The sequence below is a fragment of the Oculina patagonica genome, chromosome 13 (genome assembly GCF_052425735.1).
Source record: "Oculina patagonica isolate OP01 chromosome 13, crgOcupat, whole genome shotgun sequence".
NCBI classification, from domain to species: Eukaryota; Metazoa; Cnidaria; class Anthozoa; order Scleractinia; family Oculinidae; genus Oculina; species Oculina patagonica.
The window spans coordinates 4,729,470-4,746,263 of NC_135770.1; the positions used below are offsets into that span (position 1 = coordinate 4,729,470).

General features: G+C 38.7%; 3 protein-coding genes across 4 annotated transcripts; 2 read left to right on the forward strand and 1 right to left on the reverse strand.

The window, feature by feature from the left end:
- Window positions 1-26: 26 nt before the first annotated feature.
- Window positions 27-3,559, forward strand: LOC144635308 (ATP synthase subunit s, mitochondrial-like). Of its 2 annotated transcripts, none has more exons than XM_078494418.1 (6): window positions 27-105; window positions 309-406; window positions 1,006-1,044; window positions 1,498-1,667; window positions 2,253-2,403; window positions 2,954-3,559. In XM_078494418.1, the coding sequence occupies exons 1-6, from the start codon at window positions 100-102 to the stop codon at window positions 3,057-3,059; spliced, it is 570 nt and encodes a 189-aa protein (XP_078350544.1). In that variant the 5' UTR covers window positions 27-99; the 3' UTR covers window positions 3,060-3,559. The 2 variants fall into 2 exon arrangements, with proteins under 2 accessions (XP_078350544.1, XP_078350545.1); XM_078494419.1 differs by having other exon boundaries at window positions 90-109.
- Window positions 3,550-9,769, reverse strand: LOC144635304 (fucose-1-phosphate guanylyltransferase-like). Its single transcript, XM_078494412.1, has 5 exons — window positions 9,346-9,769; window positions 7,981-8,213; window positions 6,728-7,161; window positions 5,703-6,105; window positions 3,550-4,846 (listed from the first exon to the last, which is right to left on the reverse strand). The coding sequence occupies exons 1-5, from the start codon at window positions 9,767-9,769 to the stop codon at window positions 4,601-4,603; spliced, it is 1,740 nt and encodes a 579-aa protein (XP_078350538.1). The 3' UTR covers window positions 3,550-4,600.
- On the forward strand, window positions 9,684-16,515 carry LOC144635309 (trafficking protein particle complex subunit 6b-like). The gene is made up of 6 exons (XM_078494420.1): window positions 9,684-9,947; window positions 10,104-10,165; window positions 14,901-15,018; window positions 15,248-15,331; window positions 15,967-16,060; window positions 16,231-16,515. The coding sequence occupies exons 1-6, from the start codon at window positions 9,864-9,866 to the stop codon at window positions 16,260-16,262; spliced, it is 474 nt and encodes a 157-aa protein (XP_078350546.1). The 5' UTR covers window positions 9,684-9,863; the 3' UTR covers window positions 16,263-16,515.
- The last annotated feature ends 279 nt before the right edge of the window (window positions 16,516-16,794 follow it).

Genomic DNA, 16,794 nt, shown 5'->3' on the forward strand with positions numbered 1-16,794 from the left:
CCAGTCTCCATCCAATCTGTTTCGGACTCAAAAAGTGCGCCTTGCAGAAAACGTGTGTTTGCTACCAAAAACTCTGTTCTGGAGCGGACATCGAAAATTATGAATGTAGGTAACAGGAAGCACACATTCTTCAAGTTAACACGTTTATTTGGAATAATTGTAGAACACTGACCCGAAGTATATTTTGAGGGTGCATCTAGAGACACGTCTCTAGACCTCACCACCTCCCCCCAGGCCCAGGCATCCCCCCCGTTGGATATACCCTGTTCTCATTTCTAATGCCACTTTTTTTTTTACTATATACCAAGTCTTTGACAGCACTGAGAAGACAGATATGGGTTAAAGGAGTAACTGAATGCATTGGGAAAAGGTCATTTTACATGTGGCTTAACTTTGTCTTCAACAGGTAAAGACCTATGTATGGTTATCAGTAGTTATCCACTGGACAGATTATTGATTCAAATAGACTGAGTTTACCATCACTCACTGAAAAGTTGAATTTTCTATCTAATTTTTGCATTAGAAATCTTTCTTGTAGCCTGTGAACCAGTTGTTTGCTTTCCATAAGTCTGAAAAGTGTGAAAAGGCTTGGGGCGTGAGAAAGATAAAAAAAAGCAAAACAGAAAAAATGAAAAGAAAAAAATGAGTGGGAAGGAAGAGGGAGGGAAGGAACCTTTTCCTTCCCATTTTTTCTTTTTCCTTTGTTTGAATTTTTTTTGCTCCCTCTTGTGCCCCAAGCTTTTCTTCACCTCTCACGTTTTAGAAGGAAAATACCTGCTGACATAGTCTACGGTACCATTCTTGTTCTATTACATCATGATAATGAGGTATTTACAAGGCCATGCAATGGAAGTTGTGAGACACACCAATCACTGAGTGTTGTCTTCTTATTGCGTCACGAATGTGTTTTATTTTTTTCATGTTTAATATAAATGTATGTACTGTAGTTTTAAATACTGTTGCAATAAAGAATATTAATATGGTACTGCGTATATTTCCTTATAGAGTAGATGATAGACGAATAGAGGAATTTGGCCCAGACAGGTAATAAATACAATCTTATGTTGGCAGTAATGAGCCTGAGCTGAAGAGACTTAAATAAAAGTGACAGGAGATATTGTCCAAAGTTTTGATAGAAACACGCAAAAGGTTAACAGAAACTTGTCTTATGGGAAGAGGGTAAAAGAAAATATCCATAAAACTAGAGCAGATTTTTATACACCATGTGCAGGTTTTATAAAAGCAATGGGAAAACCACATACAAAATAAATCTAAATCAATGGCACCATAGCTGTTTAACTTTTCACTTTTCGCTTGAAGACATACTAAAATACTGGTAATTACAGTTATAAGCCAACAGTGTCTACAATGAGAGCGTCATGCAAAACCATTATACAAAATGAGGGGAAAAGGGGAACAATCAGGGTGAGCATTTTAATAACATTATGATCAAACTTTTAAAACTAACATGTTCTCATTCTTTGCATGATTATTCAGGGTAGCAGCAGAATGGGTGTTGCGCTGTGGAGGAGGAGTCAAATTCAAGAATCCTGACAAATGGATTTGGGACTATAATGCCATACCTGATGGACCAAAAGGAAGACTTGCTTTGGAAGCAATCAATGCCAAAGGAATAAGTGTTACTACTGGTGGTCTTCAGCATCTTGGTAAGGGAAGATATAATTAAGAAAGATGGGAAAGAAGGGGGAGGGTGTTTAATGCATTGAACTTTGTATCATGAGCTCCAGCTTTCAGATTGCCCTGCTTGCTGTGCCTTGCTCCATCCAGGAGTGTGAATGGGTCCAGTTGTTTCAACAATTTGCTAGTACCCTGCACATACTCTTAATGAGTGGATACTCGGGGGAGGGGTACTCAGATATATTTTGGGCCGTGGGTATGTGCTGTCTCACAAAGTAGCACCCTGTTTGGTGGGGGGGGGGGGGGGGGGGGGTATAGAGGCAATGTGAGAGTCAAGTGCACAGTGACCCCAATGAGCAACATGATGACTTTAATGAGCCAGGTTCACAGAGATTGTTCTCTTTCCACAATTAAACACACAAACCATAATGTTGATGTCACTGTTTCTCCAATTTAAAGGGGGAGGGGGCTGTACTGTCCATAGTGGAGTAAACAGGAAGGCTCTGGCCAAAAGGGGTACCTTTTTTTCAGAGAAGGGATTTTATTAAGTTGAATTATAGAATCTCTAATGATCTCTAACAGGTAGGAAACATTTTTTTTCTTGTCTGTTTCAGTTGGACTGCAGCATCTTACACAGCTGAATGTAAACAGCTGTATGTATGTAACTGATGTGAGCAAACTTCTGCCTGTAAAAGAAACATTGGAGCAGCTGGATATTGGGAACTGTGGCAGCATATCTGATATATCACCACTCTCAGAACTCAAGTGAGTATAACTCACTTCTCTCCAACCTCTGTTCTCTAAGCTCTCTTTGAGTCAAGGGGACTAAAATCACATGGCTGTTCAAAACAGGTAAAGGTAGGCGAAGTCTGGGTCCAGGCCTAGTAGCCCACAAGGCCAGAGCTTATCCGGGCTCCTGTAGCATGAAACGACCAGGAGTATTTCTACTCCTCCCTAGATGGGATGCTAGTCCATCACAGGGTTACCCCCAGCATTATATTCGCCAGCACCTATTTATACACCTAGGTGGAGAGAGGCACCGTGAGAGATAAGTGTCTTGCTTAAGAACACAACGCAGTGACCCTAGTCTGGACTTGAACCCAGACCGCTCAATGCACAGTCTAGTGTGCTAATCATTAGGCCCACACCTCTTATTGCTGTACAAAATAAAACAACCTTTTTAAAAGCTTTTTTTTTTTTTATTAAAAAATAAAAAAAATTATTAAGGATAACAGTATTTATTTGATAAATTTAAATATCAAGCCCCGTTACTAATAAATTCTCTTTTTGTGCTGCTATTCTCTTTTTCTTTTAGAAAATTGACCAAACTCAACCTCCAAAACACACCAAGGATAAAACAGAGAGAAGAAGCAATTGCAACATTACAGAAAAGGCTTCCTGACTGTGTTATTGAAAAATAAATGTCATATAAGTTCAAAAAATACTCTGGTAGTTATCAAAAAATATAAAGAAAGCTTTAACATTAATATTTTGAACATCACAAGGCACAAGAAAAAAACTTTCCAGATAATGGCTAGAAAAAATGCCATGTACTAAAATTAACTAGGCACATGTTTGATGAAACAAGAGTAAAAATATTTAACTGTAAATCTTATATGATTATTGTGGACATGCACTTCTTTAAAGTCATGCCACTCATGAGGAAACAAATATTTTGAATAAACATAACATGGTTTAGAACCTAAACTGTCAGAAGGCTGGCTGACCAGTTGGCTATTTGCAAAGTACAGAGGAGATGAAATATTTTTTAGTAATTATTACTTTTGGTGGATTCAATTGTTGACTTTCTATTGTCTTCATCTACTGGTAACTATTTTGCAATGTATTGACATAATTTGCAAGAAAAATTAAGATGCTATTCTCCCTTGGAAATTAAATTAATAAAGTTAAAGTGAACCTTGATGTGTGTGGTCAGTGCAAAATGCAAGTTACTATATTTATATTCATTTTGTGGTACCCCCATTACTTGAACCTCCAAGGGAAACAAAAATTGGTTCGAGAAAGCTGGGTGTTCGTAAGCGGTAACGAAAAACTTCTCGCAAAGAAACCTGTTTAACCAGCCAAAAAACAACACCAAACAGTAAGGTGGTAAAACTAAACCTGCACTTAAAAACTGCCACTCGGCATGCCATAATTGTATGCATGACTGTGCTCACCAACTTAGTTACAAATTTAAAATGTCAGAGCGCGTGCGCATGCTAATTGCGCATCACGCCAGTTCAGTAGTGTTGGTAATAGCGTTTGAATGAGTGAAGCAAATCAAAGGGAAATGGCTTTTGGTTCGAGTTATCAGGAGGTTGGAGAAATTGGGATTCCACTTTAAAAAGGAGAAGCCACGAGCCAAGCAGCCCACACTGCCGGAGCTTATCCTGGTTTCCGTAGCATTAAGCGGCTAGGAATATTTCTACTCCCCCCTGAATGGGATGCTAGTCCATTGCAGGGTTCCCCCCCCAGCATTATGTCGCCGGTACCCATTTATACACCTGGGTGGAGAGAGGCACTGTGAGAGTAAAGTGTATTGCCCAAGAACACAACACAAGTGACCCTGGCCGGGGCTCGAACTCGGACCGCTCGATCTGGAGTCTGGCTTACTAACCATTAGGCCACCGCGCCTCCCATGAAATAAATTTAACCTTAATATACATGGGTCCACACTTTTTACAGTAGCCTGCCCACCTTGTACCTGAACTGGGGCAAAAACTATACCGACCAAATGTTTATGCGAACTGACAGCTTTCAATATTTTCTTAAATAATTATTATAAATTAATTATTTATTTAAAATTATTAAATTTACACTTACTATTTTCTGCTTTTTTGGAATGGGAGAAAATAACAGTATACACCAGAAAAAATCCTTCCCAACATAAACCTTTTTCATGAAACAATTATTTTCAATGCGACCTTGATCCAATTTTTTTATTTGATGACATTCTCTTGAATTATGTACCTAAAATCTTCTTCCTTAAATTTTCCCTTATTTTTAATGTTCCTTCGATATCCTTGAAATCTAAAACATCCTTCATGGACAAGTATTTTCCCACAGGTTCACTGCTTCTTTTGTCAATCTTGGATCCATTCTTTAAAGCATTCAGCATATTTGTTGCATAACAAATAGATTCTCTGTAGCTCTTAAACACAGGAAATAGCTTCACTTGCCAGAGGCTCACAAGCTCAAAATCTGAATCCTGCAAAATCAAAAATGATCAACAGTTATTTGATGAGAAGGAATTTTAACATAGTTACACACACACACACATGTGCCATAGTGTTTTCATAATTTGCTAGCATGGCGGGCCCATACAAGCGGCATGTCTTTATGTTCAAAAAGAAATGGGAATATTGAACGGTCTTATTATTGTAAACTTATTTCAAGTAATGTCTACTTTTAAGCTCAACATAAACATAAAATTACCTCAGCTGTTGTCTGTTATCATTTCGGGGGCCTCAAAATGGCAAATTTAAGCATTTTGGAGGGTTTTGCATTGCCTGTTACTTCATGTTATACTGTACCACAATTTACTCTAAATAAGTTAAACGATAATACCCTTCAATATTCCCATACATTTCTTTATATTTTGAACAAACAAACAGATATACAGCTTGTATGGGCCCCATGTGGTGCTAATTCCTCAAATTCAAGCCAGTTTGACTTTATTTCCCATTGTTTCAGATTATGTTTTTTTAATGAATTTCAGACAATGAAAGATAAAAATCAAACTGATTTGAAAAATTTTAAACCAAAGATAAATTGAAACCACAACATTATAAATAAAAGGCAGTGAGTAACAATTAAGCTAGAAATTCGAAGGTGAGTCCTTGTTGCTTGCCACCTTTTGTTTACACCTTTGAATTTCTGGCTTAATTGAACACTGTCAAAACAGCTCTAAATTTTGCACGCAAGTTTGTCTACGTGTGCTAAACATTGTCCTGTATTTCATTTCGCGAGACTTTGCTTCATTTTTCAGAAATAAGTGTCGTTGCTCACTGCCTTTCAAATGTACCATCCTTTTTAAACACTCAAGGAGAAATAATTTTATGCACCTGCTTTATATCCAATAGTGTTAATGCATTGTCGAGAGGCGAACCAAAATACTGCAACTTTCCAAGCTCCCCTGATCTTGCTGTCTTTTTAACATTGTCATTGACCCCAAACACAACGGTCACGTACAACCCTGTGACCTCACCAGATGTGACGCAGACTGTTGTCATGAAAGAATTGTCAGGAATACATGCCCCAGCAGGAATCTCTACATTGCTGACAATGCAGTTGTTGCCGACAGAGGATCCCTCTTGGATGTCGCAGTACTCCAGTACAGTTTGCTGTCCTACACTGGATGGCATTGTTTGGTGACAGTGTATGAGGCATCTTTGATCAGAAGCTATTTTCTCCTCACTGAGTCTACTTCTTTTTACCATGACTTCAGAGAGAAAGTGGCTTTCATACCTGGCAAGAACAATAACAGACAATGTTGAAGAAAAATTTAAACTTAATTTTTTATTACCCTTTCTCCATCCTCCGCAGAAGCCTCCTTTATTTTTTGTATGGGCTGAGAAATGGGGAGAGGTTTAGTCAATTAGAGCAAGCATGCGGAGCCTAGAAAGAGGAAAATGAAAGCGTGCAGATCGTGTTTTTTTGCCTTTTCCCCCTCCAATGAAGGAGCCCCTGTGGAGGAGAGAGTTACCCTTTGATTCTCAAGAATCGTCAATTTCAAAAATAAAAGAAAAATAAAACAAAGAAAGCAATGACAATTTTCCCTTACAATAATCAATCAATCAATCAATCACTCAGTCAATCAGTCAATCAATCATTCAATCAATCAATCACTCGATAAATCAATCAATTAATATTTTGAGCTGTAAACATCGTGTACCCTGCTGCCATTGGCCAATGCTTTTTCCAGGTTGATGGCACAAACTTTGAACTAAACCTTCTGTACAGCTGTAACGTGGTAAAGTGATGTTATTTTTTCCAAATTATGATGTGCTTGCACTTTTTCACAGTAGCAGAACAAATTCCAAAATGGTCTATTTTATACTGTAATGTGATAATTGAATCTAATCCTCACCTAAAAACATCATCTTTACAGAAATGATGAATATATTCCACTGTAGTACCTATATGATAGAACTTGGATTCATTAAGTAATAGCACATTAAGCTGTGTTCCTTTCAAGAAATCAAATATCTTCCTTCTCTTTTTAACCAATGATGATGTCTCCTTTGTGACATTGGCGACATTCTCTGTGTATTCAGCAGACGCTTCAGACCCAAGAGCTTGTAGGAAGTCACCGTAGGCATCAATTTCACAGTCAATTGGTTTGATTTCATCTGAAAAGTCATACAGACTTTTGGCTGTTTTCCAGTCTACGAAAAACATGCTATCGGTGTACACATGTTCTTGTCCATTCTGTAGGAATACGATACCATGCTTTCTCATTACTTCTATTGATGGTTTGTGAAGGAACTTCGTACAGGTTGTTTGAACAATGGGGAATCCACTCTGATAATCAAAACCAATTAAGCAATGTTTCAGTATTTTTCACTTAACACTACCCGTTAATTAGTATTTATTATTTAGAATAAGTACTAAGTAAAAGTTACTAAGAAATTTACTAAGAATTAGCACATGTAACTCAAAAATTGTCATTGGTCAACTCTACTTTCTAAATTATTACTGACATGTTGTTGTTTGGAGGAAAAGTGATTGATTGATTGATTGCTGTATTGGGCTGACTGACTGACTGACAGGTTGAGAGATGGGTGGACTGACTGTCTGCCAGCTGGTGGGCTGATTAATTATTTCATGGGGGTTGGTTGGTTGGTTGGTTGACTGACTGACTGACTGACTGGCTGGCTGACTGAGTGACTGATAGCTGGTTAGCTGACTGGCTGGCTGGCTGTTCTCTCTCTCTTTTTTTTTTTTTTTTTGCTGACTGACTGACTGGCTGGCTCGTTGGCTGGTTGGCTGGCCGTCTGGCTGGCTAAATGACTGACTGACTGACTGACTGGCTGACTGGCTTACTGGCCGGCTGACTGGCTGACTGGCTGACTGACTGACTGACTGAGTGACTGGCTGGCTGGCTGGTTGACTGACTGACTGACTGGTTAGCTGGCTGGTTGACTGACTGACTGACTGATTGACTGACTGACTGGTTGGCTGACTGGCTGGCTGTCTTATTGACGGGTTGCTTGGTTGAGGGATTGACTGCTGGGAGTGCTTTAGAAGTTATAACCAAAAGTAAACATTTGCAGTTAGTGCCTAAGCTTCAACCAACCGAATATCTGCACTACTCTTAACCAATCATAACATTGAAATAACCTCAGCAGATGTTTCATGATCACTGAGTACAAATACACCATGGGTTGTACCAATGTCAATTGGAGAAGGATGAGCCAACGCTGTGAAACCTGGTTTTGTAAAAGACCAGTCTCCATCACTGTTGAACAGTGCCAGAGCATCTGAAGCCACCACAAAGATACCAGGATTCATCCGTTCAGGAAATTCAATGAACAAAGCTAGCTGGAGGTCTAACATTTGATAAGGAGGATCACCTGGGAAAGCAATGAAACAGTTAACAAGCTTGTAAAAAATTGAAATACCATAACATTCAGGTTATAAGGCCCCCCTGACCAATCCTTTCCCTGAATATGCCCACTAAACGCCCATGTAAACACTTATATTTATGCGGCTTTGCAATAACAATGCTCACACAATAAACTTGGGTTGTCTGTGATTAACATTTATAACAGGATATGTTCAGAGACTTTTGATGATCATTTGAGACTGTGGAACTTGTTTTTTTTCAAATTCTCATATTTAGAAACTTTTACCATTCGGGGGGGGGGGGGGGGGGGGGGGGTACAACTGTATTCTGAAGTCAACATACTTTTTAGATTCAATGTCTCTCACAATTAAAGCCCAACCACTTTTGAATTGTAAAATCCCTTTCTGGCCCCCATATAATGGCTATGCCATTGTGTACCGGTGCACAAGGGAATATTCATTGTATTTTTTTTTGTTTAGGAGTCATTGGTCAGCTGTAGTGTAGTGGTGTATTCCTCGTTCTTTAATCCATGAGCCGAGGTGACTTCGCTTGGTGGCGAGTTGGTTGGTGGCGAGATTGCTTGGTGGCGAGGTGACCGGCATTCGGGTCTTTTGTATCAACTCTTGTGTACCGATACACGAGGACAGAACCACCACAAGAGCCACTTGAACAAAACTAATCCCACTGGATGGTTTATAATAACAGAATTCTGTGGTTGACTCTTTTGTTGTTACTGATTGCTATAACGTTTTTTTGACATAAACTAGGGGAATTTGGTGTCATCAAAACTATCCACCTTCAGTTAATTGACATTGTTCTCATATTCTTAGCATCACCTAGCAACATATTCAGTAGCATAGGTTACAGTTCTAAAGTTCTAACACCCCTCACCTCTCCCACAAAAGTAGAACTTATGCATGTACCTGCCACGTACCAGGTTTGAACTAATTTATAACACAATATTGTTGCTTTCTCTGCCCATCTGTACCAGTGGATACTTGTGGTCATTTTGAAATTAAACAAGACTGAAAAAGTTTCATATCACGCGAGGAAGAATAGCGAATAAATACTGAACTTTGCAGTAACAGTTTTTTTTACAGGTAAAAACACAATATAAGCTTTTATAACAACAAACCTACCAATAGGAACAGCGGTAAATGCCTTGCCGAGAACGCTTGTATTAGGTAGCCTCTGACTATATCCACCAGCGGGAAGCATCATAATTTTCGAGTTCATTAATTTCTTCTCGTCATAAATCTTTAACAGGTCACCTATAGTGACAAGCACAGAACCGCCGTTTCCTATCTTTGGTCCAGGCGGATCGTAAAACACATGATATTTCACTCCGAGAGGCAGTTCGCCTCGCGCAAGCTTCGACTGCAGTTGAATTTCATAAGCGTCTTTCTGGCTTTCATCGAGAGCGGTAATCACAACTATGTCCCAGAATGGGATATCTACTTCTTTTCCTCGGATTGATTCAAACGCTTTCAATTTACTTGCTGTCGATCTTCGTATATTGTGGCTTGTTTGTGAGAACCACGATTCTTCCGACTTGGCCGCCATCTTCGTTTTGATCGAGTGACTTTGGAAAATCAAATGGGGACTGGAACAGACTCGAACAGACTGGAGTCCAGGTCTCTCCGCGTGAACACACAAAATGGCGGATGTGGAATCACTGTTCGATTTTGTGCACATGGAAATTGTAGCTTATTTCACCAACAGACCAGGAAAAAATATCGAGGTAAGTATTATTTTGATTTATTTACGTTCTCAGCTAAGTATATGTATAAAAATGAGTGTTCTTTGTGACTGTGGTGGCAAAAAAGAGTAAAAAATTACATTGTACATCTATGTGAAATATTTGACAAGCTAAAGTTGTAATTGTGTGTTTTTCTAGAATGATGTTATACAAAATCTTGAACGGCTTGGGTTTAGTGTTGGACAGAGACTGGTAGAAAGGCAAGAATAGTTTATTTTTTATTTTTTTTGGATTTCTTTTTTCTTAAATTCAATTCTTCAATATATTAAATTATAACCTAAGTTTAAAGTATATGCTGTGTTCATGATAAATAAAGAAAGATGGTAAGTTAGTGAAATGTAAAAGATGTAATGTTCATCATAGAGTACGATATTGCTGATGGACATTGCTGGTCCTAGCAGTATGCAGGATGCGGGTCACATGTGAACGTAATAAATGGGCTTACGCTTGTTCATGGCTATCATGAGTCTCTCCTTAGCTCAGTGGATAGAGCACCTGCCTGGTGTTCGAGAGGCTATGGGTTCCATTTCTGTTGGGGACTCAAAGTTTTTCCTTTGTCCCATGTTAAAGACGTGATAAACATTCAATCTTTCTTATATGTTGTATTGTTTATTTGTTTCCCTATGAATAGAGAAGTATAACAACGATCATTTGTACATGCTTGGGCTTAGCTCCCAGGGGGGGTACTCCGGGATCAAAGTGACGGGGATGATCGAATGGAGGCAAAACTCAGGACCCAAAAAATCCCTGAGTCTTCCGACATTGCCCAAAAAAATCCCTGGACCAAAAAAAACGCCCCAAAAAATCCCTAGTCAAATTACTCCTAAATTGCAAAGGCCGCGCTAAGGCACTTTAGTTTGATTTTAATACCCCAAAAAGTCCCCTATTTAAATCAAGTCACCCAAAAAAATACCTGCCAAATTCTCCTACCCAAAAAAAACCCGGAATCGAAAATTTCGACCCCCAAAAAATCCTTCGCACATCCCCGTCACTTGGACCCCGGAGTACCCCCCCTGGGGCTTAGCTCAGGATGTGTCTTTCTCTAAAGGGCTGCAAATAATTGTTTTCACTTGAAAGGACATAAATTATGTCCTACTAAGACTCCATTATGGTTGGACAAAACAATATTTTGGTCCAAAAACTAAAAACAAAGGGTTTAATTTTATTCAATATTGCTGTAAAATGATTTACCGTCAGAAAATTGTCCAGACATCATGTCTGACCACACTTGGGATTTCGTCGGACAAGAACAAATTTTGGTCAGCCAATGTCTGATGACTGACTGTTACCGTATTTGCAGCCCTGAACTACATGTTTTGAGTTTTCTGTGTAACTTTCTGAGTGGTAGACGTAGTGGCCTAATGCTACAATGGTTACCAACACAATACTGTAAAAAATTTCCTTATGAGACCCACCCCCTGAAGTCATTTCCGACTAACTAAGCCCCCCCGCTCAGTGTTCTCCCCAGGTAATTTGGCGGGGGTGGCTTGATTCGGTGAAAAATCGTTGCAAGCCGCCTGGCTTAAAACTTAAGATTTATCCAAATGCAAGCTTTTTTGAGATTTGGGGTGTTTCTATCCAGAACTAAAGGAGAAATCAGTCAATAAAAATGATGAAACATTGCCTGGTGTATTTTTTACTGTGTTTTCTCACAATTGTTAAAATTATTAAAGTGATTTATCCTTAAATGAATATGTTCAAACCTGTGATGCATTCGTTTCGTTGAATGGCGGCCATCTTAAAATTGTCCCGAAAACACAAGGACACTTCAAGGTGTCATTCATGAAATATTAAACCAAATTCCCGCGTTCGTGAAAGGAGTGTCAAAAATGGCAAGCTCAGTAGACGCAGCGGGTCCAGAAAAGAAAAGAAAGGCTTCCCAAAGCAAGATAAGTTCATTTTCTTTCTCTGGAAAAGAGACAGAAGATAGAAAGTAATGCGGTCGGGTACGAAGTTCCGAGTCGGAGCTCTCAACATCTGTTAATTCAAAACACCGAAAATCAGGTTTTGACCAAGCTTGCATTGGTTGAAGGACATTACGTGGCTTAAGACTACTAGCAATGACAGTGGTATGTTATGCAAGTTGTGTAGAAATCATAACCAAAGACCCAAGAGAGTAGGCCAAGGATGAGCTGTTTGGGTTGATGTTCCGTGATTCAACTTGTTTCAAATTAGAACATGAAAAAACAAATCACCACAATGTTGCAGTTAAAATGTAACTAATGTACAAGTAAGTCGTAAGTTTGGAAATCTTTATTAACTTTCTATTCAGGCCACAGAAAGATTTTTACACATGAAAGTCAAATTCAGAATAAACCTCATAATTTGTCAGGGTCTCTCCTCGTTCCCTCATCTGTCGCTCAGGGGGGTGAGGGGGGGGGGGTGGGTGGGAAGAGACCCTGGGAGCAGGCTTGGAGAGAGTACCCCCTGGCCTTCCAAAAATCCTGGGGAGAACACTGCCGCTCACTGGTATCAGCTCATGGGTTTGTATTTTGATTTTATCCTGAAGAAAGATATAACTTCCTTAGATTATAAGTCCCATGTTGGAGACATTTTGTTAATTAGATTTTTGTTGTTACAGTATGGTAAGAGAAAGGCATGAAGGGGCAAAGTGGGATCCAGGATTTGGGTGAATTTTCACTGGGAAAATTTAGGTCACTGTGACTCTGAATCACAAACAAAAAACAGGGGAACCAGGACTGTGATTTGAGAAAATTTGGGAAAACAATAGACTGGGAAATGGGATTTGGAAAAATTTGGGCTGGGAAATGGAAATACCCTCCCCCTCCCCTTAGGACCCTCATAAGAGGCTAGTGGTGTTCATGAATTTAATGACTGTAAAATTTGTTTGTGTTGAAAGCACCTAATGTTATCACTTGTAACATCTATCCTGACTTTAAACCGACACAATGCCTCTCTCCACACAAGGCCAGGCTTTTCAAAGCATGATTAATCTAATCAAAATCCTGGGAGGAAAATTACTAGTAACAGGGGAAGTTATGATTGACACCCCCCCCCCCTCCCCCACCCTAAATAAACCTTTTATTCCATAATTTTCACAAAAAATCAATGTCCCCACAAAACTTGACATCCACACACAAATCTCGATGTCCACACAAAACTCAATGTCCACCCCTAACTCGCATCTACATAGAACTGCTCTTTGCACCTTTTGCATTTCCCAAATGCGCGCCCAAACTCTATGCCCACACAAAATTCGACGGCTACACAAAATTGACGTCCATGTTGTTGTTTCCGCGTTTTATTTGGATGAACACGAAATAAAACGTTGTTGATTCCACACAACACTTGACGTTCACCAAAAACTGGACGCCCACATAAAACTCAACGTCCACACAAAACTTGATGCATGCGCAAAACTCAATGTCAACATAAAGTCGATACAAAACTCAAAGTCCAAACAAAATTGGACATCCACAAAAAAATTGGACGTCCCGCAAAACTCGACGTCCACACCAAAACTCAACTTCCACATAAAACTCAACGTCAACACAACATTTGACGTCCACGTACTTGTTTCCACATTTTATTTTATTTGGTCGAATATGAAATGTGTCGTCCAAATAAAACGTTGTTGTTTCCACGCAACATTTGACGTCCACGCAAACTGGACGCCCACATAAAACTCAAGGTCCACGCGGCAAAACTTAATGCACACGCAAAACTTGACGTCAACGAAAAACATGACGTCGATACAAAACTCAAAGTGCACATAAAATTTGACATCCACCAAAAATTAGACATTCCGCAAAACTGGATGTTCACACCAAATTTGATAGCCTGAATTTCAGACATCCCTCTGTGCTCGCCTGCTGCCAGAAGGAACGCTGAACAATTTGGGCTTATGCCGTCGGTGACGTCACTACCCGAAAACCGGGTATGATTTTGATTGGTTGATTTAAAAATTATTTGCATAATTATGTAAATTATGACTGAATTTTACCGCGCGATGATGTATTGAAAACGTTTGAAAGAGTTCGTAAGAGTTCACCTTCCCAGAAATGAATTGATTAGTCATTTACCTTGAGTTTATTACTTTTTAGTTTACCTACGGAGAGAAGTTGGATCGATGGCGGATCGTCGCCGACGAGTTGCCATTGCCGCCGACGATGTCCGCAGCCTCGATGAGCGTATGACTGCCCCGAATTAGCCATGCCCTAATAAGAAAGTCCGAGCCCGAGCCGCAGCTTCCCTTTCTTGCGCCCGGCCCACCAGGAGTGACGCACCGGAGAGGCCGGACGCCCGAGCAGGCGAGCACAGAGGGAGCTGAAATTCAGGCTACAAATTTGATGTGCACACAAAACTCAACTTCCACATAAAACCGGCGTCCACACAAAACTGGACATCCACACAAAACACCAAGTCCACACAAACCTGGAATTCGACACAGATCTTGACGTCCACACAAAACTCAAGTTACCGTATACTCAAAAGTGTTCGTCAGCACCAATAATTGTAAGCTGAATACTTGAATACAAAACATACCGTCCAAATAAAACTCAACTTTCACAATTAAACAAATTCTTTATAATTCTTACCGTCTCTGCAATCTTTTTTATTTAAAGACAGATCAATTTAACTAACCTTTCACTGAAAATTGAACATGAATGCGAGGACTGAGTTTTATGTAGCACATGATCCACTTACAAATAACTTATTTTAGAATTATTGTTGCAATTATTGTAAATTATGTAGTTAAATTTTAGTCTCTTTTTATTGTAAATATCAAATTTAGGTGTTTTTATTTTATTTATTTTATGTGTCCCCTATTAGTAGAGGGTTTTTATCCTCGGCTAGAAGATATTGACACATTTTTTTATAGCCAGGAATATCATGATTGTATTGTGAGTTTAGTTAAAAGTTTTAAAGTTTGGCAAATGCGTAACTTTTTCCCTTTTGCTTATTATTCTGTAGATTCACAAAAGATTCACCTCGCTTCAAAGATGAGCTGGAGATTATGAAGTACATCTGTAAAGACTTCTGGACTGCTGTTTATAAGAAGCAAATTGACAATTTGAGAACAAATCACCAGGTAGTATTGATGATTCACGTGCTGAATTAAATTTACCAAGTGTTTTTATCTTGAATACAAGTAGTCAGGAGTTGGCATATTGACATTAAAAGAGTTTGTCGCTGACTCGGTTCATTGTCGCGATATCTCCTTGTGTGCATTGCTCCGGGGTGCATTTGGCGTCCAAATAACAGCTAAAAATATTCAGTACTTGCTGATTCCTTATTTAAACTCTACAATGTGTATTTAGGGTACATATGTCCTTCAAGACAACAACTTTCAGACGTTAACACAGATGTCAGATGGCAAGCAGTATACTGAGGATGCTCCTAAGGTAATGAATCAATTGTTTATCAACTCTTGTTAAATTAAGCGACTGTGTCATGGCTAAGTTAAGTTTCTTTTATTAAGTTTTGCTAAACACTTGCTATGAAACTTAATGTTTGCAAAGAAATTATCTTCTAATGGATCTAAATGACAGAACTAAAGCTTCATTGCAACCAAATGTGTCTCCTGGGCGTTATAATTCAAAGTTTCGAGCAAACGAGACTAGTGTTAAGCCCTGCAACAATATTTTAAAAACCCACACCGCAATCCAGGATTTCAGTCTTTGTCACTTTTGGCCATCCATACCTTCTTTTGTATTTGCTGTGTTGTTGAAATGTTCCTTTACTGTGTTAAGCAGTTATTTTTATATATCACCGAATTTGTTGTTCATTTCCTATGTATTGACTAAATTTGGCTAAAATCCTTGACATAGTCCGTCTTAGTGGGAGATGTAGCGGGAGAGTTTACTGACATTGAAGGGAGAATACTTTTGGTGACTGCTTTGATTTAAAAAAAAACTAATTTTAAATGCAATTTAGCTGCATTATATCCCTTATATTCTGTTCAAGAGCAAAGAAAAATGTTGCATACAAAAATAATTGTGTTAAAAATGAATTCTTTATATTCAATTTGTTCTTGCAGTTTTTAGCCTTTCCAAGTGGTCTCATACGAGGAGCTCTTTCAAACCTCGGCCTTAATTGTTCAGTTACCGCTGATGTATTATCTATGCCTAAATGTAAGTATATGTGGTGATTTACACCTAATGCAGTCAGTAGACCATCTGAGACGTTTTTGACAAAATTTATCAACTTGTTGTCTTCAGTAAAATGTCTTGTGAAATAATAAAAATTAATTTTTGCTATAGACGTTGGTGCTAACTTTGTTTTCTTGTTTTTATCCTTACAGGTAAATTTCAAATCGTTATCCCTAAATCTTAGGAGAAAAAAGGATAATTAAATTTTAAATGTCTCTTGCTGGACACTCGAGCTAAAACAAGTGGATCAGTGTTGAAGATCAGAGATGTAAAATCGACAAAACACAAAATCGGAAAACACAGCAAAGAAGCCTTTACAAGATCGTCAGCTTCTGTTCAACGTCACTTCAACTTCATGCGCTTGTTTTTAAACAGATTGTAAATAATATTGTAAAACAAAGGTAATTTAGAGAAAAATTCAATTCTATTATTAATAATGTCTGTTACTGTTTAACTGAAAGTGGGTAATCTTTATTTCCCATCATCTGTGCATTTGTAAATTTGTGTAAAATCAACACCCGGTAATTTTTGTCAATCCGTCTGCAGTCGAGCCACGCTTAATGTCCTCGGGACCCCAAGACACCAGATTTTTCAGGTTTTAATTGGGTCATCACACTAGTTCTGGAACCATAGTGGATACTTGGGAAAAAGTTATTGATTGGTTTTAGTTTCATTGAATTGTGTCGTCCATAAGACCTAATTTTTTACAATCAATG